The 26946-nt window shown below is 37.3% G+C and overlaps 1 protein-coding gene and 1 non-coding gene across 2 annotated transcripts; one reads left to right on the top strand and one right to left on the bottom strand.

Moving 5' to 3' along the window:
• Positions 1–478: 478 nt before the first annotated feature.
• On the bottom strand, positions 479–18430 carry dtx4b (deltex 4, E3 ubiquitin ligase b). The gene is made up of 9 exons (XM_053502271.1): positions 18057–18430; positions 17647–17861; positions 10843–11914; positions 5580–5641; positions 4449–4610; positions 4217–4278; positions 3573–3893; positions 3359–3448; positions 479–2350 (listed from the first exon to the last, which is right to left on the bottom strand). Coding segments are annotated over exons 1-9 (2214 nt in total). The 5' UTR covers positions 18059–18430; the 3' UTR covers positions 479–2122.
• An 8202-nt stretch (positions 18431–26632) lies between these two features.
• On the top strand, positions 26633–26705 carry trnat-ugu (transfer RNA threonine (anticodon UGU)). Its single transcript has one exon. It is a non-coding gene; the product is annotated as a tRNA-Thr (tRNA).
• The last annotated feature ends 241 nt before the right edge of the window (positions 26706–26946 follow it).

Below are 26946 nucleotides of genomic sequence, written 5' to 3' on the forward strand. Positions count from 1 at the left end.
AATAAGAAAACATTTGTACCATACATTGGCTCAGAAAACACACCATACTTACATACAAACAAACATACATACACACAAATGCATGCCTACAATCAACACCTGTGCTCACACATGCATGTTGTCATCCATACAGACACACAATTATGGCACACACTTGGTTCAAAGACAGAACAGGTCAGCTATTGACTGAACATACAAACTGGGTAACGGACAGGAAAGATATGGAAGGCAGTGCAACACAGTTTGGAACACACACAAAAACATTCAAACTGATCTTTTAAGCTGAACCAACACTGAAACCACACTTGCAATAATCTGCAAACAGATTGCAACAATTCAGTTGTAAATTTAGAGAGCAGGTTTAAATATGAATTTATATTTGTCTTTTTAAAAACTGTATAATCAAAAATATGTGGACAACCAATCACCACATCTATATATGCATATTAAAACAGCATGTTCATTGACAAAAAAAAAAAAAAAAAAAAAAAATAGTAATTAACACAGATTAAGTCCTGCCTCAACTGGTATAACAGTCTCCACTATTTTAGCAAGGCATACCAGCAGAGTTTGGTTTGTGGCTGTGGGGATTTCTTCAATTTACCCAGAACAAATGTGTTTAGCGGGATTGAAGTCAGGGCACTGTAAAGGTTCTTCCACAATTTTTAAGCAAACGGGCATTGTCATAATGAATCAGCTTTAGGGGAAGGAAATCTAAATGCTACAGCATACAAAAACTTGCAGTACGGCTGTGTGCTTCCATCATTGTGGTAAGCATTTGGGAAAGACCTACATATGAGCGTGATGGTCAGGTGTCCACAAACTTTTGGACGTGTTACTGTTTTGAACAGCTGCCTATTGTTATTAAACTTCCAAACTGCAGCTTGACCTACCATTCTTACCTCATAACCTGTTCAATGTTACCCTCTTTGTACTAGGACTCTTCTGCTATACCAACACAAAATACAGTAAAATCTTGCAGCTCTTCTCATCGTAGCACATGTCCTTTACTTCCATTGATCAGAATGAGCTGTATCATATACAGGTCTGTCCTCGAACACTATCACTATAAAAAGCCAGGACATTTTAATCATACCCAACACATTAATGAGGCACTAGTATAGAAATACTGTATCTAATATGGAGAAGTTAGGGCTCCAATAAATGTGTAAACCTGGACCGAAAAGAACCTCTTTTTAAACTAAACCAACAGAAATATGTTTAGACACCTTCCAGGCCACACTAAGCATTCTTTTATTCTACAGCAACTACACCCTAGGTGTTTACAACTTTGTGACAGGGTAATTCAAGAGACTCAGCACTCTGAACCGCACCCACATATCATTCGTGACTCGTACAAAAATAATGCAGTAAAAATTAATTATAAAAAATAAATCTAACACATGGAATGGTATTACATGATACCAACAATCATGATACAAGTTTAATGACTCAGGTCTCAGATTATATACTGTAATCATATGAAATGGTCATATTAAGAAATGTTTGTAAGGAAAAGAGAATTATTTGAGGGCACAAGGTTTTCCTCTCACTTTCACACAAGCACCCACAGGCACACATTCAAATATTTACTTCAGCTCTACCAAAATGTCTACCTAATTTATTACCGTATGAAATAAAAAAAATACATGCTTTGACCTTTCTTCTCATCATTCCTCTGCTTAGGTTATTCAGCACAAGTTTATCTTTGCCTCCATTTCCAATCTCTCTATTCAATATACTTTCTTTCCCTTCTGTTGCTAAACCTGTTATATCCTTTCTTTCAATGCTCATTTTCTTAGCTATTAGGATTAGTGATTAAGCAATAAATAAGGGTCCAGGAATTTAGGAAAACCATGGCTCTCATTTATTTGTGTGTACTATTTGGTCCACAGCTGAGCAAATTACATCACTTTTCTTCTTTTCCCCCATTAACTCATTAATATAAACATACATTCACTCTTTGATGCACACACACACTTTGCACCTCAAAAATGTATTTTCCCAAAACATAAAATTTCCCCAAACCCCAACAAAAAAGATCCTCATTCTTCAGTTGTCCAGTTATACCCTTTGGATATGAAGTTAACTGTGTACCCTTTTTCCCAGTCTTTCCTGTCCCTCACAGCTGCTGACCATCTTCCTCTGTCATGCCCTGGGCCTTTAGCTCCTCCAACACATTGTCCAGATAGCTAGGGTCAGGGTAGCCATGGCCTGTGAGGTTAGAGCCAAACTCTGTTTTATGGTGGATCTCATTCCAGATGACTGTATCTGCCTCACCCGTGGTGCTAGATGTACCCACCGAGAAGATCAACCTCCGGTCCCAGGCGACCAATAAAAGTCTCAACACCTATAAAAATAAGTGCATAAATTTGGTCATAATGTACTGCTACAGAATGTAGAAGTGAATCAAATTACCTTGCTATTAATGGAAAATTAGGGCTTTCTTTTGCCCAGGCAGTGTATATACAATTACTGTATACACACTGCCTGGCCTAAAAAGAAATTGCACACTTCAAAGTTTAATTCAACCACTTTAAGATTTGATTACAACATCTAGTGTGGTGGCTAGTTCATGTGTTGAAAATGGTTCCTTAAGCTCCCAGAACCATCCTTTTACAGTCTGAGCCCTGGAATATGCCTGTGCCATGAGGGAATAAAAAAAAAATCCACTAATGTAATAATGTCATTTTGTATAAGCATGTCATCAGCTGAATGAATTTACCACATAACGTTGCTGTGCCTAGACCACCTCTAACCCTAGATCATAACACTGCCTCCAGAGGCTTATACGGTGGCCACTATGCATGATTGGTGCATCACTTTATGCTCTTCACTTCTTACCACAACACACCTATTCCTCTAGAATAGGGTCATTCTGAACTCATCAGATCACATGACCTTTTTCTATTAATTAAACATCCAATCTTTACGCTCCATATCAAAGTATTTAAAGTAACAAGTCCGCACAGCTACTCAATTCAGTCCAAATTCTGCTAGTTCTCATTACATTGTGTGCTTATGAAAATTATCTTACTTTCAGTCTTAAACATAACTATGTTTTTACTGTTAAATGTTTTACCTTGAAACTACACCAAGTGTTTAAGTGATCTCCATTTTCTTCCCCCGACCACATTTCTTAAACAAAGTTGGCAGTTCTTCCTTATAGATTTTCATAAAGTTGAATGGTTCTTAAGCCTGTTCCAGGATTTTTAAAATCTCATTTGGGTTCTTTGCTTGATGCAGCCCAACAATTTCAATTATAACTTTTTGTTGTTTAGTCAGGCAATGTATTATGCATGTACATATAAAAACTTATGCTGGTTGTTAACAGAATCATAAAGCAGTATCAACATACCTTCCGTCCTTTCTCACTGTCTGGAAGATAGCAGTGTCGCGGAAATCCTCTTGCTGTGAAAGGCTTTCCTGGGTTTGGATGCTCAGTGCCCTTCAACAGCAAAAAAAAAGAAAAAAAAAGAAAAAAAAATTAAATCATAAATGTCTTACATGTTTTTCCAGATGATTATTATTATTATTTTTTTAGTTAAGCAGTACTTTAAAATATGGGTTACCTGTATGCCAGGTGGTATGTTGTATATTATACGAATAGTTTTGCAGTCAGGGTGTCCCGGAAGTGAGTGAGGAATGACATGGTATTCCATCTTCCCAGGTGGCTGATTGCCCGTCTTCACACCATAGATTGTTTTGCATGTGGGACACTGCAAGCTGCCATCTTTGTTTCCATTGTTGTACATAGCTACCAGGCACTGCAGATGGTACTGATGGCCACACTGTGCCAGCCGACCGACTGATTCCGCACGGGACACAGCACCCACACCTGGACCTTTATAACCAGAGGGGCCAGTCAAAGGTTCCATACAGATAGTGCAGTCCTAAAAGGAATCAGTGAGGATATATACTTTTTCAGAAAATGTATATACAAGCGCTTTTATACACTTCTCACATGGAAGGTTAATTGCAGTGTTTATACTCTTCAAATAGTGTGATACCAGATAAGGGAAATCAAAAAACTAAATTTGATTAACTCAGCCTCATCAACAATATGTTGTAAGGTTTATGCCATATTTAGGTGTATATGTTTAAGTTAATTGTCATGCATAAGTTAACACTGCATTTGTGTGAGCGTGTGCATTTGTTTGAGAGTGACTACCACTGGAATAGCAAATAAATAGTGGGAGATTGATAGGACATATACCTCTTCTGGGGGATTCTTGACTTTCTGTAGATACCGCTTTACTACTTCCTCTGGAGTCTTGCCTAGAAAGGATAATATTTATGTTTAAGTAAAGTTTTGGAGGGGAAAAAATATTATATTATGTTTATGTAGAATATGCTTTGGAATGATCAGTGAGAAAAGCTTTTAAAATTTTAAAAAGTTGTAATGTTAAGTATTTTGAACTAATTTGTGTATATATGTTGAGCCACACCTTTGCGAGCTTGTTTTTTGGTGGTCTTCCGACAGCAGTGTCCAAGACCAGGGATGGGTTTGATGTCGCTTTTGCTGACAGGAGGAGGGTGAAGCACCAGTTTAGGAGGACGAGTCAAACACACAGGCAGCCCAGCTGCACTCATTAGAATACCTGTGATCCCTGGAACATGCGTACATAAACAAGGTAAGTAACTACACAGGGTGATACGGTGATTCACACTGCAAAATTAGAACACTTTAGGGGACTGATGGAGCTAGATTCCCTCTACAAAGCTCAACATGTTTCTGTCAATTATCAAAATATTCAGATCAGACACTTTATTTATTCAATTAAACATTTTGGAAGAATTTACACATTTATTTATCTACTTTTAAGACATTGTCAACTTTTTGTACATTTTTAAACAATAATATACACCCTTTTTAAAATGTAGATTTTGTATAAAATATACTGAAAATCAAATGTAATTAATGCCTTGAGGATTTAACTAAACCCCCAACATTCTGTACACTGATAAATTTCTCTCTCATTATCTTTAAATTGCTTTGTATTAATATATCAGATGTACTCATATGCTTACAAGTAATAGGAATTTTTAATCATTTTAGTGACTCGGTTCATTGAATCTCATTCATCAAAATGAACAAATCTTTTTTTTAGTCATTTAGTTCATTTCGTTCTTTTGTTCAAAAATAAAATAAAATGTTACATTCTTAATTAGACCATTAAACAGACATCCAACACATCTACATACACACATTTTGGCTATAGTTCCAGTAATGAAAATATTACAGTGCAGTTAGGGACATATGATAAACAGAGTAGCTCACCTCTTATATCTTCTGGTCCGAGTCGTTCGTTCTTTTGAATCTATTGCACTGCATAGAATTTATGGGAGTCACGTGACAAAAGAACGAATGATTCGGAGCAAAAGACTCAAAAGTAACTACTAATTTCTGTTCCTGTACATAACCTAAGGAGGTTTTGCGATGCTTTGCGCATGCATGCCTGGTAGAAAATGAACGAATCACTCTCCGAGACTACTAGTTCTTTTGAGTCACATTAAATACTCGTTTAAAAAGAACAAATCATTCATAAACAACCTATCACGAATGCTAACAGTCTTACCTGCTAAAGCTGGATGAATGGGACTGGAACCATTGAGGTTCTTCACTGGCACTGTTTGCACACTAGAGCAAAACAAAACAAAAAATACATGTTTAATTGTATAGAGAAAACATTAAACCACTTTTACATTCTCTATACCACTTTTTCTGTACATGGTAATGCAGACACTCTCACACTTACTCACTTATGCACTATGGGCAATTCGGAAGCCCAGATAGTATGGTGAGAACAAGCAAACTCCTCGACACAGACCCTGATAGTCTATAACCACTGATAGTGATAACCACTATGCCACAGTGCTGCCTAAACCTAGCGTGCTATTTAAACAAACTATATACATATACAAACAAAAAGCTTAATAATGCTCTTTACAACCTGGCAGGGTGTTAGTAGATACATTTAACATAGATGAAATCCCATGTTGGCTGTTTTTGATCAATTAAACTTACCAATAGAGCATTTCAGTTCTCCAATATGTCCACATACAACACCGGTGAAGTTGTGATGCTATCTGCATATACATTCTGTTTTCTTTAACATTTTCCTTTTTCAGTGCAAAAATAGTGTTACATAATGAGTAAGTATATCATCAACTACACTTTGCAAATCTAAATTTAAAATGTCTTGTGGGTGTCTCCTGCTCTCCTAAGCCTTAATCCATAAGTTTTCATCTGGTGTCTAACCTGACAACACACAAGCATCACATCTGCGACGGATTGAATTTAACGTCATAAGCTAATTTAAAAAGAGCCTAAGCTCTTTTTTCTTTTTTTAAATCAGCAGCTTTACAGTCTTCGGATTAATCATTGCTGCAATAGACCACAACATGGAGCAGAATCAGAAAATGCATACTTTAGAATAGACATTTTAGCCTATACTAATATTAAGGAAGCTAAGCAAAAAGGTTCAGCATCATCTCACTAATGGCAATTTAATAAACGTGTAATATAATGCATTTCTGGCGCAAAATTGTTTTACTATCATCATTATTATTATTATTATTATTATTATTTATCCTTTTATAAATACAATCTTGGATATTGTATAGCATAGTGCTTAAACTATTTTGGAATAACATAACATAGCTCTCTCTCCCAGCTGCCTCACTACCATCACATTCAGTGGTTGAGGAGACATATGAAATATATGAGTGGATTTGAACAGAGCCATACAGTACAAGATTAACAAATAAGCAATAATACTGTTACTGTTCTTGCTTTTAAGAAGTACTTGCAGAACAGATCAAATATGTGATACAGGCTGGATTTTTTTATGGTTCATATGACCTACTGTCACTCAAACAGACGAGAGGTACTTTATAAATCTAAATATAAACAGAGATACTTCACAAATGTATATACAGTGAAACCTCGGATAACGAGTAACGCGGTTTGGGAGCATTCCACGAGACGAGCAAAGTTTTTTAATAAATTTTGATTTGGAAAATGAACAAGTCTTGGTTTAAGAGCTCCGAGTATTATGAATCACTTCTTGTTTTGACGGCAAGCGTCACGTAATGACAACAAAGCCAACGTTTTTTCTCTCTCTTGCGCGCACTTAGAGTGTGTGTGTGCTCTTCACAGAAACACTGCTCCTTCGCGATTCTTTTCAAAGGTAAAGTGTAGGTTAATTTGTTTGTTTTACTTTACAGCAGTGATTCCGTTAGTATGCACTCACACGAACTAACAGTATGTTCCTTGCTAATTTTTTAGACAAAACAGTCTTTCCGTTAATTCGTGTTTATTTGAAATTTAAAAGAGAAAGGTTTACTGTGTAAGAAAGTCTCATTAGAAGAAAATTCAAAAACCATTTTCTCCCTCAGCCTCTCTTATGTGTGTGTGTCTGCGTAAGTTGACACCGAGCCGGTTCATACACTCTCTCTCGGGTTGGTAGGGGCTTCACACACAGAAACACTCATCTGTCTGGAATTATTTTTACTTTTTTTAAAGATAAAATGCACGTTCATTTGTTTTATTTTTACTTTATATTTTGTGTTAATTAGTATATTATTTTTGAGTTTCCATTATTTCTTATGGGAAAATAATTTGGTTTACGAGTGTTTTGGAATACGAGCCCACTTCCGGAACGAATTGTGCTCATAATCCAAGGTTCTACTGTACAACCAATGCTTTTTTAAATTTATATACAACCATTGGATTTTTTTTTACCCTCCATCTCCCAATAATACTCATACCACCTGTGTTAATTGAATCATTAGTTTAGCACTGAATAAAGGCTTTTTAAAGATTTTGCAAAAAGCAATTTTCTAAAATCTGAATCAAATCAAATTGCACTTAACACCATTATAATAATCTGACAAATATGAGACTGTACCTGAAAAAAGGTTGTTGGAGATAAAGGCGAGGTTTGACACATAATATCTCAATGTTTAATTTCTCACTAGAGTAAATTACTGCAATTATTTAAACTATCAGATGCTAAATATAACCAAGAACAGTCAAATGTTTAATCATATGTACATACAATTTCTTTTCAGACATTAGGTTAAAAAAGAAAAAACAATAAAGAAATCATCCCATTATGGATACAAAGTTGTAGATCTACAAACAAAGCATTGTTCATGACATCTAAAGCAAAAACCAAACAGAGTTTTGTGGTTAGTTGGCATTTATACTCAGTATTAGATCGAATCTAACACGAGGTCAAAATACTTCCCACAAAGGGGCAAACCCAGCTATTTAACAACTGAGTCAGGAAAAACACAACAAGCAACCATCAAGATGACAGGGTACACTTTCGCTCTTTCACACACACACACACACACACATGCACGCACAGATAGGTGTATGATAATGTTAATCACAATAATATGCTACAACAAAGAACCAATTTAAATGGATCCTTCACTACTCACATAACCTTTATTGACCAAATCCCATAAAACTCCCTTTATTTTAGTTTCTATTTGTTAAGAAGGTGATAGATTTAGCCTTGACGGTCTAGTTAAATCTTATTGTTTGGACAGATGGGGAAGGAAAGAAGGCACTTTTAGGATTTCAGTGTCTCAGTGCATAATCACATGGACACAGACAATGGAAATCCAAATTAACATTTTCTACAGGTTTATACCATATAGTACAATATACCTGCCTTAGAAGGCAGTAAGAGACAACTTTGTTCATGCTTAAAAAAAAGACAAACATTTTTTTATCCTAGAACAAGAGGAAAATTCAGGTTATTAAAATTTTTTAATCTACTGAATGATAAACCTAAAACATCAGGCTGTATTTTCTAGGTCCGCGCTTGTTTGCTGTGACGTTTTGTGAAGTACTTTATAATTTAAACTGAAAAAGTTTGGTGTTTTAAATAAAGACACTTAAAATTTATGTATTATTTAATTTATTTTTTATATGTACACAAAAACACCGTTAACCTATTTAGAAAGTAAGCACGGATTAAGGTTTGATGGAACTGTAAAGAAAACTTATTTCTCAAATTTATTTTTCTGCATGTTTCTGCATATGTGTATTACTTACAACATGAGACAGTGGTCCTTAGAATATATATTATATGGAGGGCATCTAAGAAATAATCTGCTGTATAATTTAAAATTGTATATCTGCTGATGACTATTTTGATGAAATAAAACAAGCATATTTCAGTCAGTCATGAATCAATCATTCACTTCACTCAAGGTGCAACGACCAGTTACTACTTATTAGCCAGCGAGCATGGATAAATATAAAAGTTAATCCACACTGTCCAGTAATGCTAAGGCTAAACTAGCTTCACTGAGAAAACATGAAGCTCAAGTTTCGTTTCATTAAAAACAGCAGTGGATGAATAAATAAAACTCCTGTCTGACAATGATTTCTGGTCCCTAAATCTCCATCCCTGACTGTGCTTAAACATCAGCTTATATGGAACATTTCTTGCAGGCTTTGGCCAATATTTTATTTCCACGGACTATTAGACAACAACACTTATCCCACAATCAGACTTCCATTATTAGCCAATCGGCTGTTGCATCTCTCCTCCAACAAATGCTTAACTTAAGCTATGCATATATAGTACAACGAAATAATGATTGCACATTTATCCCTTTACATACACATGCATACACTTGATGGAAGCAGCATTGTTTTGCTAATGCTGACTAGGCTTTGCCATGATAACAAAAGGTTACCATAGAAACCCTTTAAGGAACACACAATGAGGGAGGGGGTAGGGTAATGGGGGGCCTGGAAAGTGGGAGGACATGAGAGGGAGAGACAGAAATGTGGGAGGCGGGCAGACTCAAGAGGTTAGTCCCCCTCCAGACAGTCCCCCTCACAATCCTCTTTTCAGTGTTTTTTCTTCCCCTTGCTTACTTCAGCTTCATTCCTTCACTGTTCAAATGCTTAGTCCTGTCCCCAGATGGCCATGAAGCCAAGCCGCACATGATTTAGCGACGTGAGAAACACACTCTTTCACAACGCACTGCATCAACATATAAACATGCAGCCTAAAAGCTGTCCCCTAATAACTTCTCTTGACATAAACAGCAATATGGGGTATAAATATAAACATGCAATAAGTCTATACAGAAACTAATCTAAAACAAGTGCAAGACAGAGGCATGTTAACTTCACGTACACTGTTGCAAGCAACGGTCACCTAAACTATCTAGGTAATGGATAAACTCTAAAACTCTAAAACCCTAAACTCTAACCAGGGATACATGATAGGAGAATAATCACATCATCACAGTCTAAACACATTAAGGGTATAAAGGTGTCACGTTATTTAGGCCCACCATGAGGCGAATCATACATCATGAATAAATATGAAACTATGATTTGGAACAGCAGTCTTTTACAAGCAAAACCACCACAACATATCTAATCATAATAAAATCACAGTAAGAGCAGGAGCTAGAATTAAACTCATGCAGGGAATTTAAACAAAATTTTTATTTTCTTCTGTAGAAAAAAAACTGCAGTACTTGTCTAAAGCATACTGTCTGTACATCAACATGATGTTAAGTGACATAACAGCAAACTAAATCTCCTTAAATAAATATACTGATGCCCTCAAACTGAATGAATGATTTGGGCTCTAGTGAAACTCATCATATATGGTCTTAAACTACACAAACTGGCGTGTAGGAATTGGGTTGAAATTTTCAAGACTGTCAACAATTCATACCACAGGACCAAAAAAAAAAAAAAAAAGGTGGCCTACATAGTTAATAAATATGGCGCTATTTTGTGTAATGGCAAATACTGTGTAGTGTAACAAGATAAAAATAAGCATGTCTCACCCAGAAGCGATGAGTGCCCGGGATTGTGCCATGGCAATTCTTTGCAGTGCTGGCCGACTCAGCCCCGCCAGACTGGCACGAAGGGGCAAAGGAGCAGCACAGGCTGCAGAACGTTGAGGTGGAACAGCTGTTGATGCTGATGATGAGGATGAACAAGATGTGCTGCTTGTGGCCACAGTAATGAGCGTTGCAGTTGGTACTGATTGAGATGATGTTGAGTTACAGCTTGACATTGATAAGGACTGCTGATGGGATGCTGGTGGAGGTGGTGGAGGGGGCAAAGATGGTGGAGGTGGGCGACTGGAGGACAAAGAAAGAGTGGCAGTGTTTGAGGTAAGCATAGACAATGACTGAGCAAAATCAGCAGCGTTCTTGCGCTCTTGTGAGAGTGAGCGGTTTAAAGACAGCCCATGAGGCAGTGTTTGTGAGTATGCATTTGATATGGATGAGGTTGTAGAGGAGTATGGAAGCGTCCCTCGACTAGATTTAGGACTGAGTGCTTTTGAGGGTGGTGCTCTGCGTCCTAGCGTTTGTGATGTCATGGCATTTGCTTTGACACTCAAGACAAGCATGCACTGTTGACAGGCACATGGCTGTCCAGGAGGGGAAAGTGAGGACATTGAAAGTGTTCCACTAGGGTAGAGTGGACCACCATTTCCACTTGAGCTAGATCCAGAAACTCCAACTCCCAGAAGTGCTCCAGTTGAACCACCACCTGCAGTGCCTCCACCACCAGCAGCACCTCCAGGCAGAGTACCCCAACCTTGAGGGGCTTTTGGCAATGGCCCAGAGACAAGTGGATAGGCCATGTCTGAACGTCTCTGAATGCGGCGACGCCTCTGTGTTTGCTGGTTGATCTGAGTCATGCTTTGAAAGTCCACGAGGTAGCAGAAGCCAAGCGGTGCCAGATCCAACCATGCCTGTTGACGATCCCATGCCGCCTGCAGGGCAATGCACACCTCCATGTCATATGGTGTCCAAGAACCCGCATCATTCTCCCACTCCCACAGCCAGCCCTGACCTGGTGCTGAAGTGGGGTCATAGAAACTTCTACGTACTGGTCTTAAAGTACCTACAAGAAGAAAGAGACATCAGATGGTATTCATTTTACTTTTCCAAAAACTATTTACTAGTACTATTACTAGTGTCCAGAGTATTTAATGATAGGTTTTCTACATTAGGTTTTTCAAATATTGCATTTCTTAAAGACTTAACAGGCATATCTGTATTTTTTTGTTCTCTGGCAAAAAAATTCTAGAACTTACATTTTAAAGGTCCTACTGTAACTGTACATATTATAGAATAACTTGCTCTTTATTTTTTTACGTACACACTGTTATAAAATACTGAGATTTAGCATGGTGCAAATTTATGCCATCTCTTACATCAGCTTCTTACAGCACAAATAGGGAAAACCCACAATATAAGCTATTAATTCTCAAGACATTATTGTTAAAGCTATCATAGTGCTATAGTTTAAAAAGGCTCCAAATTATTTACTTATTCTAACACTGTTAAAGTAATTAAATAAATAATAGGTCTTCTATTACAAAGAAAAAAAGAAAAAAAGAAGATAAAAACAGGTTTTGGTCTACAGAAAAAAAGAAAAAAAGAAGATAAAAACAGGTTTTGGTCTACAGTCATGCAAAATCCCAATAATTTGTTATATGCAAGTAGCACAATAGATCAAACTACTTATTGTTTGTATTTGGGCATACCCAGATCAAACATACTCAGACAGCTGTCTTGCTATTCAACAGACAGAATACTGAGGTCAGTGACTTACAGTGTCACAAAAAAGCACTGTGTCAGTATTTTTTTGCACCACTTGGTATGATTTTAATCGATTCAATAGTTTCCATAATCCTCACATTAACGACTAGTCTAGACCATAATCATTGCTCTGTGCAAATCTGCAGTGATCTTTGTGTTTTTTCTTTCCTTACTAGATGAATGGAAGTATTCCCTTTATCATTATGTACTTTTTTTTGACAAATGAGTCAGTACCATTGAGGAAAGGGTGAAGCCTAAAAGAGAATGAAAGTCTGAGGGTCCTTAAACAGCAGCTTGCACAAAGAAGCTTTCACACCTATCTGAAAGCATTGCTCTTGCTCAAAAGCCAGGATGTTTGTACGTGTTGTAAAACTTCCCTGTGTAGCTTTTTTTTAGGGAAAGACATGAAAAGCAAAAAAAAAAATGCCCTTGAATATAGTTTTATCATTTAAAAAAAAAAAAAAAAAAAAAAAAAAAACACACAGGTACACCTAAAATGTCTACTAAAACGTCATTTAACCTTTAACCTTAAACTTTATGTGCATGTTTAGATATATATCACTCAGGATATCAATCCTTTAGGAATGTATAAAAAATACAAATACAAAACAAAAAATCTAAATACAATATAGCATCAATAGCATAACTTGGTTTCTAAATAAATATTATATATATATATATATATATATATATATATATATATATATATATATATATATATATATATATATATATATTTTATAATTATTTTTTTTTTAATCCACTTGTTTGTTTCTTTTCTCAGAATTAATCCATACAGCCAAATGAACTGGAGGTACTCAGACAGAGTGGTAAAGTTGGGTGGACAATACACTTTGGGTGTGTGTGTGTGTGGGGAAAGGGAATGCCTTAGTATATCATAGTGTGACATTAGGTTCAGGATCCCAGGACCTCTGAGCCAAGACAAAGCCTGAAAGCAGGTGTACAGAGATGTCCATCTGTTCAATTGTGAAAAGCGCCTTGCTTCTGTGACTGACTGTGTCTCCAAGCCATTTCTCATGTGCTGACTATGTGAACCCCTTATCCTGCTTAATATTAAAATAGCATTAGAAACTATACTAAAAAAAAAATTAAGAGAGACCACCACTTTCCTGGTGTGCCTGAAAATCTGTTAATACAAATAAACTTTTTAATAAAGGGAATCAATTTTGACCAATTCTTACAGCAAGTAAACGAAATATAGCCTTAAGTGTAATTATGTTAGTTCTATAAAGATTGAATGCTGATGCATGTATTGTCACTCATTCTACTTTCCTGAAATCTTAATCTGATGACGACTCAGCCATGTCTGTGTTAGTTTCACAAACCAGACCTGTAGATTTTCAGCAATTTAAGTGACCAGAACCCACCCATGTGTACAGAGCAAATAATTAAACCCCAACCACCACCACCCCACACAGCCATTCAGCAATGTTTTTCTTTTACCCGCTATTAACTGCTTTACATAAACCCTTCTAAAACTCTTTAAAAACTTTTACAGAGAGGTTTTGTTAAGTGTTTTTCCCCAAATCCTGTGACTATATTTTGCCATAAAAATCACATTGTGTCATTGACTACAAAATTCCAGTTGGAAGAGAAATAAGTAAAAAACAATAAAAACTTTAATATCTTAAAGAACATTTAATAAAATGTGTGCAAAAGGGATTCCCTAAAACATGAACGATTTGGCACTGAAAGTAGTTTTAAAAATTCTGAAAAGAAGAAGAAGAAAAACTTCACAGAAAGCTCGACAAATACATACCTTTGTTTTTCACAAGGGCAATTAATGTGAAGTTACAGACCACCCATCCAACAAGCAGGTAAAAACACTGATACAGTATTATCAGTTGTGATGACAGACAAAATGTTTAAAAAAAAAAAAAAGAAAGCTGACACAATAGAAGTCATATTGTGTCATGGGAAAATAAGAAATTCTACTTTTTGAGAAGCAGGAACAAATCTGTGGTGTGACCACTAATTCAAGTTGAAAAACACAGCCAAACATACCGTAATGTCTGTAATATACATTATAAGTCTTAGAAACAATGCTGCGTGGTTTGTGGCCATTCTAAACCAAGTGTTTTTCAAAAAGGCATTTATAAACTGGCATGTTTAATACAGCACATAGCACAACTATTTCTCTCTCTCTCATACTCACATACACACCAATATTTTTACTTTTAAAATAATGGTAATCACAGCAGTTTCCTTTTTTTACCTAATTCATTACTTATTATAAACATTCTGGTTCTATTGTTTTCCTTTTTTTCTATCTGAAAATGACTTGTGAAACAAAATATGTCAAGGAAACAGCTGACAAGACAAAAGCTCATGTGACAAGAAATAGGATTGAAGGTTTAAAACAGACTAACCCAGATCACAAAATAAAATGTGTTAGCAGAAAACCAAATTCTAACTCTGTGGTCTCGTTAGAGCAATCACATGAAAGCGATTAGCAAAAAGGAAACCTAACCCAGCTTTGAGTGTGTCAATGTGCACGCATTCATGCATGAATATGTCTGTGTGCACGCATGATTAATCTCTGGCTTTCATTTGAAAACACACGGGGCCCAAAGCTGTTGAAACTCTATACAGCCTGTTGCGCAATCAGAAGGAGAAACTTAAAACCCCTCTGTTTTCTTTCTGTCCCCATTTCTAAATTATTCCCCTAACCTCCCTCTCAGTCCCTGTATAGCACCCTCCTCCCCCAATGTGTCTTTGTCCTGCATTTTTCAACTTGAAAGTGGCCCATCTCTCAGGCCAATGTTTGCAGGAGAAACTCTACTAAATTAAACTTTAGCATTTCTGTGTACACGCTTTGTCCGTTTTTAATTTTGTTGAAATCTGTCAAGGATCTTGCTGCTTGAGACCAGCTGGGTGCTATGGCGTCTCCAGCACAGTTGCACCACATCTTTAACCCATTTGCCAAATAGAGTTAGAGAGCTATTTTCCTTTGTTTTAAAACAATTGGGGTATGCGAGTGTCTGTGAGTATGTTTGTCTCTCTGTGTTCAAACACAAGAGGTTTATATTTGTTATAATTCTTTTCAATATTTTTATTGCTCCTAACAGTAATGCTGTAAAAACAGATTCCTTAAGTGTCCTATTTTTAAAGAAATTGATGTAACTGGTTTTAAATGTAACTAAGTTTTTCATAAAACTCTCCCATAAGGCACATTACTCTTAAAGTCTAACAGCCAAGTCCTTTGTGGCTATTGTAGTAATGTAGAAGATGTTTTAGATTATTACTTCCACTAATCTTAAAGACATCCTACATAGACACTTTAAATACTTAATAAGCTGGAAAAGTGTCTTCATGCCCTAGATTGGGTCACTTCAGTAGTTATGAATAGTGTTTAAATGGGAATGATCAGGGCCATACTAATCTTTCCTCCATCAGGTGCAGGTATATCTCTCATTTAAACAATGTCGTCCTCTGATCACATAATTAGTAGTCTCACTATGGCTAGTCTTTCTTTCTTGGGAAATTTCTCCCCTCCTGTTTGCTCTGTGGATTCTGTCCCACACTCTTCGTTCACATCTGTTCCTCAGATTCAACAAAGAGAATGGGTGATGGTTTCTTTTCCAACCACCCCTCACTTGCAAATGTTTGTAGCCCCCCAACCCCCACACCAAAGCTGACTTGTGTTCCCCTTCTCTGGTTCTGTGCTCTCTGTGTCTCCCACAATAAATCCCAAAATTCCCAAATAATCCCCCGTCATGCAAAAAAAGCAATTAAAAACAAACAATATAATATACAGAGCTCTGATTATGATGTCTCCAAATCGCAAACACGCCATGCTCACACTGTTAAAAATATTGCACACTTCTCATCTAGCCCTACTCTTCTTATTGTGACTCATTTCTTTGCGTTAGATTTTCTTTCAGAGCAACAGCTGCACAAGTAAGACTTGTTTTAATGGGGGAAAATGTGGCTTGAAGAAAAACAGCTGTTTTATGGGGTCACATGTTGCATTCTCTAACATAATAGATCAGTGTTCATTAACTGTTGGATTTTGTTTCAGATATGGACCCAGCGAAGTATTACATGCCAAAACAAGTATTTGGAAAACAAACAAACAAAAAAAAATACTGCAGAAGAGTTTAAATTAAAAAAAATGTAGGAATAAAGTGGTTCCTAGTTCAGCAAGGTAGGTTGTGCAACAAATTCTCTGTTCCAGTTTGTACAATCACATATTTACATAAATAATTTCTTAAAAGGCAGAACACCGACCAGAGATTAGCTACAGGGCTAGAGATAATAGATGAAAGCTTCCACACTCACTCATAGATTTGTCTTTTTATATCTGGTCCAGTTGAAAAAATGAAAACATCACTTTTAAAAAATAAATAAATAAAAAGGTTGTCAAATAACGGTGTTTATTATTTTAACATTCAATTGAAACCACTCGTGTTTCTACAGTTCGTGCCACTAGTCAACATTGGTAAGGTAATACGATAGTCAAATAAACTTATGTACACTGAACGCTAGTAGTGGGGGTTTCTAGTAATTCATGTTAGTATCTTCCTTGGTTCCGTGTAAATAAGATTGTTTTTTATGTTAATGGACTGTCGCAAATTCCATTTAACTCGGTGGTAAAAGATTGAGGATAATGAAACACGGGTTCACAGCAACTTCTCTGTTAACTATCAACTTGACTGTCACAGCTTACTGGAAAGGGTGTGAACTACAACTCGACTGAACTGTTGCAACACATGACCGCTCACGACAAAGGCAACCGACAAAAGCAGTGTCTTGTTGAGACCTGCGAGAAGTGTTTCGTGTGCTGCGACCACTTTGCAATGTTTTATTTGTCTCGGTCTAGGCGTTGTGATAAAGTGTATAATCGAAGTATCCACTTGATTAAAACCTAACACAAGAACATATCCTCGTGGCTTAGACCCTATGTCTAGACTTAACAAAATCACATCGCATGTTTCAAAATCTCTTATTCGACCCACAGAGTTAAAAAAAAAAAAAAAAAAGACTTCGATGCGAGACCATTTATCTTACCTGTGTCCTGCCTGAACTGATGCATTGACTGCAAGTCGATGATGTAGGGCGAGAGGCGGCTGTCGGCTTGGCCTAGCACGACGCTCCCTCCCCGGGATTCGCTCCGGATCACCGCCTCGATGTGATGAGACACAGCCGGGCTGTACGGCCTCCAGCGGCCGTGCTCGTTCAGCCATTCCCATACCACCGCGGCCGAGGCCAGCAACACCGTGTCCCTAAAAGCACCAGATAATACCTTATCGTTAAACACACTCATCCGATTACAGGCCGGCGCACGAACAGCTCACGGGATTTAACAAATTAACGTTAAACTCACCGAAATCCCTACAACACATTGTTCAAAATGAACCATGTACAATATAAAAACTTGCAGAAATACACATACAAAAGCGCTTAAATTGTTCACTCACATCTACTGAGCTTACAGCACGCTACGGAGAGAAAGAGCAGCATCTGGGTGAAAACAATCTCCGTCTTATTTTCATGGCGGCAGCTTCGTTTAAGTGGTGTCAGTAAAAGGTAATTAAAACAAGCATCAGGTAAATCATTCATTCGTGTATATATCCACATTTACACCGAATCGGGTTTCGCGTCCGTCCATCACAGCCGATGAGTCGGTAGCGCAGTGGCTCGTGTCTCCTCTATGTGTTGACATGTAGCTCAGCCCACTGCTCCGAGCCAGAGGAACCGCGCCGAGGTGAACCTCCAACGCCTTTACATTACTGACACAGGAACATAAAGACCACCGAGTCCCAACATGTTACCAAACACCAACGGCTCTACGCACATCTGCATAAAACTTGCCCGCCTTCAATTCTTCACACACGTAGGCTATATAAGGCAAACCGGTTGAGCTGGTCTTTAAAAATAAAAAAAACACGAAATCGTTGAATTGGCACTATCAGCCTTCATTAAAGCATAAGAGAACTAACAACTGACGAAATGGTAGAATACTGCTTTAACCATGGGCACCTGTACCCAAATTAAACTATTAAAAAAACAAACAAGTTGTGGTTTTCAGTAATCATGGCACTAAACAGCATATCCAAAAACATACTCAAATAAAAACAAGTATTTGATTATCTTGGTCAGGGTCATGGTTAAACTAGATCCTATCCCATGGACCCTGGGTGTGAGGCAGGAATACATCCTAGATGGGATGCCAGTTCACTGCAGGGCACTATGTACATGTATACAGTCATCCGTAAAAGTTAGTGCCCTCCTTTAATTCCATGTTTTTTATTTGTAACAATAACATAACACTGTGCCATTATTTATTTAAGGAAAATAAAGTCATAATGGGGAAAAACATACAAGCAATTCTAAGTACCCCATTACTGTTCCACAGGATTTAAGAGAGGCTGTTGCAATTAGGTGTGCAGACCTCTGTAAAAGCAGATATTTTTGCAGTTTGCTTGTCTGGATCATTCAGGTGTGTTTTAACACCATGCCAAGAGGGAAAGACATAAACAATTGCCTTAGAGAAGCAATTCTTGCTGCACATCAAACTGGAAAGGGTTATAAAACCATTTCCAAACAATTTGGAGTTCAACGTTCTACAGTGAGAAAGCTTATTCACAAGTGAAAAGCATTCAAGACAGTTCGCCATCTTTTCAGCAGTGGACGTCCCAGCACATTCACCACAAGGTCAGACCGTCCAATGGTCAGAGAAATACAAACAAACCAAGAGCTACATTTCAGACCCTACAGGCCTCACTAAGCCAGTTAAATATCACAGCACAATTAGAAGAAAACTGAAAAACTTTGTTTGAAAGGGATGCCCTGAAACTCTTCTGTTTAAAAAGAACTGAGGTTCACAAACTGCATCTGAACAAACCACCGGGCTATGTGTCCTATATGGACAAATGAGACCGAAGTAGAGTTGTTCGGCCTTAATGGCCAGTGCAATATTTGGCAAAAATTAGTTGATGCAAAAAATAATTTACCCCACAACAATACTACATTTAGTATTTTGTATGATCTCCATGATTGGTAAGGACTTCACCGAGTCTTTTAGGCATGGAATGAACAAATTGGCGACAAATAGCAACATTTATCTTCTTCCATTCTTCGAGGACGTACTCGACGATGTTGGATGGAGAGCAATTTCCCATAGGTGTTCGATTGGGCTCAGATCAGGAGACATACTTAGCCACTGAATTACTTTCATCCTGTTCGTCTTAAGAAACACAACAGCTGCCTTAGACGTGTGTTTTGGATCATTGTCATGTTGAAAAAGCGCATGCAACCAAGGACATGGAGTGATGGTAACATCTCTTTCAAGATAGAGCAGTATATTTGAATTCATGACACCATCAATGAAATGCAGCTCCATGACACCAGAAGCACTCATGCAGCCCCACAGAAGGACACTGCCACCAGCATGTATTACTGTGGGCAACATGCATTTTTCTTTGTACTTCTCACCTTTGAGACACTATACAGTTTTAAAGCCATCAGTTCCAAAAACTTTTATCTTTGTCTCATCACTCTAGAATAAAGAGTCCCAGTAGTCTTCTTTTTCAGCATGGGCCCTGGCAAGTTCTAGGCAGTCTTTTTTGTGCTTGGCCTTCAGGAGAGGCTTCCTTCATGTTCCTCAACCCTTCTCATCAGAAGACGCTCCTGTCAAGGTGTTAATGGCTACGTTTACACTGTCGGGTAAATGTGACCCAATTCCGATTTTTTGCTCATATGTGACACATATCGGATATGTTCTATGTCCGTGTAAACAGGAAAAAAACGCATGCATTCCGATATTTCGAGATCGGTTTCAGGCCTCCTTCATATGTGGAAATAAATCAGATATAAATATAGCAGATATGTGCTAATGTGATTGCTGTGTAAACAGACAGATCGGATTTCCTGAGTCATTGTGTTCTGTACGTCATTAAAACTGCGACTTCTTCGTGGATTAATGACGTAATGTTATTCTCCGGTGGAATTGCGTGTGGAATTATAATATCACAGGTGACATGAAAAAGGAAAAGCACCCAGCCCCGCCCCCCTTTTTAATGCTTATTAGCACTAAATAAAATTAAGACATCAGTATTTAGTAAATGAAGCATATGCGCAGGCTGCAATTATGCTGTTTTTTTTATCCTCCTCCGTTTTAAAACCATGGTGACGTTTCGCGAACTTTGCGTATATCGCAGAGCGTTAAGCATACTTCACCTTCGTCTATCTTGGCTAGTGTTTAGCGCAAGAACCTCCCTTTAAGTATGCGCAATGTTTCAGATGGCATGGCAAGTGTAAACACGTGTATCGGATATGAGCATAGTTAAAAGAATGTGTAAACAGATGGTCAAAAAAATCAGATATAGGCAACAAATCAGAATTAGGCATCGAGACTTGCAGTGTAAACGTAGCCAAGAAGGCCTGAAACTTGAAAATATCGGAATGCATGCATTTTTTTTTCTGTTTACACGGACATAGAACATATTGGATATGTGTCACATATGAGCAAAAAAACGGAATTGGGTTAGATTTAACTGACAGTGTAAACGTAGCCCTTCATATGTGGAAATAAATCAGATATAAATCAGAAATGTGCTAATGTGATTGTCGTGTAAACAGACAGATCGGATTTCCTGAGGCATTGTGTTCTGTACGTCATTAAAACTGCGATTTCTTCGCGGTTTATTGACGTAATGTTATTCTCCGGTGGAAGCACGTGTGGAATTATAACATCGCAGGTGACATGAAAAAGGAAAAGTGATTTTTCCTTTTCCTCCATTTTAAAACCATGGTGACATTTCGCGAACGTTGCATATATTGCAGAGCGTCAAGCATAATTCACCTTTGTCTATCTTGGCTAGTGTGTAGCGCAAGAACCTCCCGGTAGTAGGCGCGATGTTTCAGATATCATGGCAAGTGTAAACACGTGTATCGGATATGAGTCATAGAAAGAACGTGTAAACAGACGATCAAAAAAATCAGATATAGGCAACAAATCAGAATTGGGCATCAAGACCTGCAGTGTAAACGTAGTCTTAAATGTAGCTGTTCTTTTAAGATTTTTTCATCATTTTTGCACCATGGTCTTGAATTAATTTGTTTGGCAAAAAATGTATGGACTCAAACAGTGAAAGAGTTAAATGCTAAAGGCTGTCAAACAAACCCTACTTTTATTTATATTGATATTGCTTAAGGATTGTTATATTTATTTTTATGCAATTCCTCTTTTGCTGTTTAAATGGCACAATCATAAATTCACATTACCCCATGTAAATTATGACATGGCTTTTCTCTCTTTTTTTCCATAATTCTGAGGGTGTAAGGGGCTTCCAGATTTTCAGATAGAGGGACCACTACAGTTTAATTTGATGACCCATTTGCTTTGGAGATTGAGGATTCAGAAAAGTTTATTTAGTTTTGCAACATTCTGTTTGAACTTTAAAAACAGTTGTGTGTGAAATTCCCAGAAGGTCAGCAGTTTCTGAAGTACTTACAACAGCCCATCTGGCATTAACAACCAGGCCATGTGTAAAGTCAGAGAGCTCACACTTTCTGATTCTGATGTTTGTGAAGCTCTAACCTGCATCTGATGTTACTCTGCTGTTGAAATATGATTGGCTGATTGCCTAAATGGATAAACAAGCAAGTATACAGGTGTTCCTCCCAAACTTGATAGTGAGCGTACACACACTTACACAAATGCACATTTTTGCAAAAAAAACATGGAAGTCTGTTACGGAAAGTTATTGAACATTTTATAAAAAACATTGTCCCACAAATTGCAGCCTGACAACAGAAAGCTGATCACTGAGAGCTTTTAAAGCATCTATTGCTTAAGCCCCTTACCCTAGGGTTAGTTATAACTAGAACCTAAATGCCAAGCATGGACAACTAGCTAATAAAGTTAATAAGGTGTGATGCATGTGATACACAAAAATAATCCAATCACAAATAAAACATCTTATTAACCCTATTAGTTGGTGATTTCCTTAAAACTGAATCATAATACATTAACCTTATAAAGGGGCCAGCTCAGTGGTTAAGGCATTGGACTACGGTTCGGAAGATCCCAGGTTCAAACCCCACAACCACCAAGTTGCCACTGTTGGGCCCTTGAGCAAGGCCCTTAACCCTCAACTGCTCAGATGTATAATGAGATAAAAATGTAAGTTGCTCTGGATAAGAGCGTCTGCCAAATGCCTAAATGTAAAGTGGAACCTCGGATTACGAGTAACGCGGTTTACGAGTGTTCTGCAAGATTTTTTATAAATTTAGCTTTAAAAACACGCATTTTCTTGGTTTACGAGCTTCTTGTTTATACGCCGAGCGTCACGTGATCACAACTGAGCCAACGGTTTTTCTCTCTCTTGCGCTGCGGAATCGTCTCCCGTCTTAGTGCTCGTCTCTTACTGGTATAATCAACATCTGTGCACGCGTGTACTGTTTACTATAACACCGTGACTACGTGTGTGTGAAACATATTTTATTTTGTGTTCGGAAGCGCGTGTACTGTTTCTTATAACACACGTGTGTGCGCGCAAGTAATGCAAAAGAAATTCTCATACAGAGGTTAAAAATCTATTTTCTTCCTCATTGCGCTGTGTTTTTGTGTGTGTATGTGTGCGCGCGCGAGCGTAATTAGACACTGTGCCGGCTGTGTGTGTGTGTGTGAAACCCTGATTCACAAACACGCGCGCACAGAAATGAAGACAACAATCTGCTCTCCGAAGAAACTCTTCGCAAATCTGTTCAGAGGTAAGCTGCTGGGTCATTTGTTTGTTTTACTTTACAGCAGTGATTTTGTTAGTTTGCGCTCACATGAGTGTCTTTAGCGATGTTTATTGCTTTTTTTTTTTTAGATTTTAGATAAAACAGTGTAGCGGGAGAGAGATGTTGATTTATGACCTCTGTTTACGGATGTGTAGTCCAGTGCGGGAGATGCATTGTGGGTAATGCAGTCCGGTGTTTGTGAACGCGAATGTGAGATTTAAGTTAGGATATTGAGCCTGAGTTTTGTTCTTCATGAGTTTTTTTTAGTTGGATTTAAGTGCAGGATCCACCCAAAAGTTTGTATACCTCATTACACGAGCATGAATTAACGAGCTTTTACGCTGTCGCGAGCAACATAAAAAAGAGGAGAAGCTTTAATAATTTATTACAGAACAACAGTCTTTCCGTTAATGTGTGTGTGAGTGTGTTTAAACAAGAGGAGAAAGTTTTAATGTGTAAGATGAGGAAAGGGAGACAGGAGGGGCTGAAAGCAAGAGTCTTTACTTACTCTAGCCTCACACACACACACACACGCACACACATACACTGAGCGCCTGCATGCACAAAGGGAAACGCTTATCTGCCGGGATTTATTTTTTAACTTTTTTGAAAGGTAACGTGCAGGTTAATTTTTAATTTTTACCTAATATTTTGTCTTTATTATTTTTATGTATTTATTTTTTTGGGCTGTAGAACGAATAAGTTTCCATCATTTCTTATGGGGAAACTAAATTTGGTTTACGAGTGTTTTGGAAAACGAGCCAACTTCCGGAACATATTATGCTCGAATCCGAGGTTCCATTGTATATAATTGGAAGAGGTTTTAAAAGCTTTTGCTTTATCAAGTGCGAAATAAATCCTGAATTTCTACCTCTATTAAAATGCTTCTGGTCTTAAAATGCTTTAAAATCTTCTTTTTTTACACACTCTTGTTTCTTTATCAAGGATGATAACTGCAAAGGGTGCACTTTAAAGTTGTAATGGGTAACAAGATTGTGTACAAAAGGTGTATCCATTTTTATCTTTGCCTAGCAAACTGGAATGTAAAATTTTAGGATAATGTAGGCAGTCAGGTATTATTTCACTACTAACACACTTTTTGTATCATACAGAAAAAGAAACTGCAGCAAAATCTCATGCCACTGGAAAAACAGCCAGATAGGTAACAAAAACAGAACTGTGCATTTTAGTAACCAGAACCTATGATCCATTAGATGGCTGTTAAGAAAGTCAAAAGAAAAGTTTTGTAATGCCATCTTTTGAAATTTTTGGACCTTTCCCAAAGAAAAGTTTAGAAGCATTACTGGGTGTGGACTTTAGTATTTGAGCCAAGTGTGAAAATGATCTCAGTTCACTGCAACACTTCCTCAATGTTGCATTTGTGTCCTACTTTAAAGAGACTGCTGATTCTGCCACACTGCTTGAAAATCTATTGCCTTCTGAGATAAAGCCTGGCCAGAAGAAAAAAAAAATTAACAATTCCTCCGCAGCTGAAGCAGAGCAATTTCCCTGGGAGCATGTTATGGTGACACATTGAGCTCTACTTTTAATCATTGGCCTAAAATTGGCCCTGTTTTCCTGATTCTTATTATCTTCACTCAGAGAACATATGAATGAAAATAACTGAACTTGAAATCTGAGTTAGGTTGAGATACAGTATCTAGTATTTTATTTACAAAAAGTAGAATCTGGGAAGCTACAGACCTTTAGATGACCTTTTCTCTTAGACATGAGAAAGCCCCACACACAGGTGCCCCACCCACAAACATGAAGATCATGAATTGTACAGGACATTTAGGACAGTAAGAAACATTGTGATTTAGCTAATCTTTACTAGATTTAATATATATTATCTTATAATAATAAAATAATAGAATATTTGGCATAGATTTAAAAAGCTGCTGGAAACATTTCTTCAAGAATTTTGTTCCATGTTGACATGATATCATCATGTACAGTTGCTGTAGCTTGTCAGCTGCACATCCATGATTCAAATCTCTTGTTCCACCACACCCCTAACGTGTTCTATCGGATTGAAATCTGGTGAGTGTAGAGGCCATTTGAGTACAATTAACTCATTGTCATGTTCAAGAAACCAGCTTGAGATGATTTGAGCTTTGTTAGTATGTTGGCATGTTATTCTGTGGTCGTAAAGGGATGGTCTGCAACAATACTCAGGTTGTGGCATTCTAATGGCGCCAAGAAGCTCAAAGTATGCCAAGAAAATCTATTGATACAAGGCAAAATGGATGCATGCTTTTATGTTGTTTAACCCAAATTCTGACCATAATATTGTTGCATTAAAATCAAGACAAGAAAGGGCAGCCAGTGTGGCCTTCTGCTTTTGTAGCTTTAAAAACTGATTGTGCTTTCAGAGACGCGTCTTGTTTGTTGTAACAAGAGGTTGTTACTGTAGTCTTTCTGTCATCTTGAAACTTTATGGTCATTCTCCTCAGATCTCTGGTATCAACATGCCATTTTCGCCCAGAAGACTGCCGCTCGCAGGATCTTTTTTTCTCAAGGCAGATACTTGACGCTGGTTGGCTGTGTGCAGAATTTTGCAAACAGAGAAAGATGATTGGCTTTGAATTTTGCTATTACAAATCTCAGAAGATAATTTGATGAAGAGAGTGGTTAAGCTGAATTTTGGAAGGAAGGAACGATGATTGGCTGTAAATCTTTTGCAGAATTTTGCAAATGGGAAAATATAATTGGCCTTAAATTTTACAAAAGCCAGAACGTGATTTAGCGAAGAGAATCAATGCTGATTGGTCAAGCTAAATTTTGGAAGGGAAAAAAAATTATTGGCTGTAAATTTTGCGCAATTTTGCAAACGGGTAAAGATGATTGGCTGTAAATTTTGAGAGGAGAAATAAAAGCAATTATTCTACATAAAATTCTGTATTAAATTCACCCAGATAAGACTAAAACCAACACTATATTCTTTTTCTGTCTGAAAACCTCCTTACACAAATTCAGTCTCAATTTTAATTTATGCTGTATTGCATTTGTGTAAATAGTGTAAAAAGATGTAACCCTGTAATTGCAATCTCCGCTAGATGGCGCCAGTGGTCTAAAAATCACACTCAGTTTTGGCGCGGTTACAAGAATGCATAATTTTTTTGCACGAAATAGAATTCTGTTCAGTTGGTCACTGGAGCTAATTATGATTCGTAGATTGTAGACGAATAATAAAATATAATCATAATAACACTATCGGTTTATCACCGTCATAAAGAAAAACTAGAATGGGTGATGCCACGGCTCCATAGCTCAGGGGTTAGAGCACTGGTCTTGTAAACCAGGGGTCGCGAGTTCAAATCTCGCTGGGGCCTACAAAACATTTTATGTTATATTTCTTATATCAAATTACGTATGAAGATTTTATATAAAACTTAATACTTACCCTAAATACAATAAGATGAATGACCGATTATAAATTTATAATGTAGTACAAGCTTTAATTAACGAGGATATGCCATACGACGCTATTCATAATGTTAAGTAAAAACATAGATTTGTAAAGAATCTAGTGAATCTCCACCGAGGTACATATGTGAAACACGTATATTTTTA

The sequence above is a fragment of the Clarias gariepinus genome, chromosome 8 (genome assembly GCF_024256425.1).
Source record: "Clarias gariepinus isolate MV-2021 ecotype Netherlands chromosome 8, CGAR_prim_01v2, whole genome shotgun sequence".
Classification (NCBI taxonomy): domain Eukaryota; kingdom Metazoa; phylum Chordata; class Actinopteri; order Siluriformes; family Clariidae; genus Clarias; species Clarias gariepinus.

Coding starts and splice junctions, on each gene's coding strand:
- dtx4b (XM_053502271.1), bottom strand. Junction 11,915..17,646: donor TCAGTTCAGGCAGGACACAG/GTAAGATAAATG, acceptor TTCTTCTTGTAG/GTACTTTAAGACCAGTACGT. Junction 3,894..4,216: donor TCAAGAATCCCCCAGAAGAG/GTATATGTCCTA, acceptor GATTCCTTTTAG/GACTGCACTATCTGTATGGA.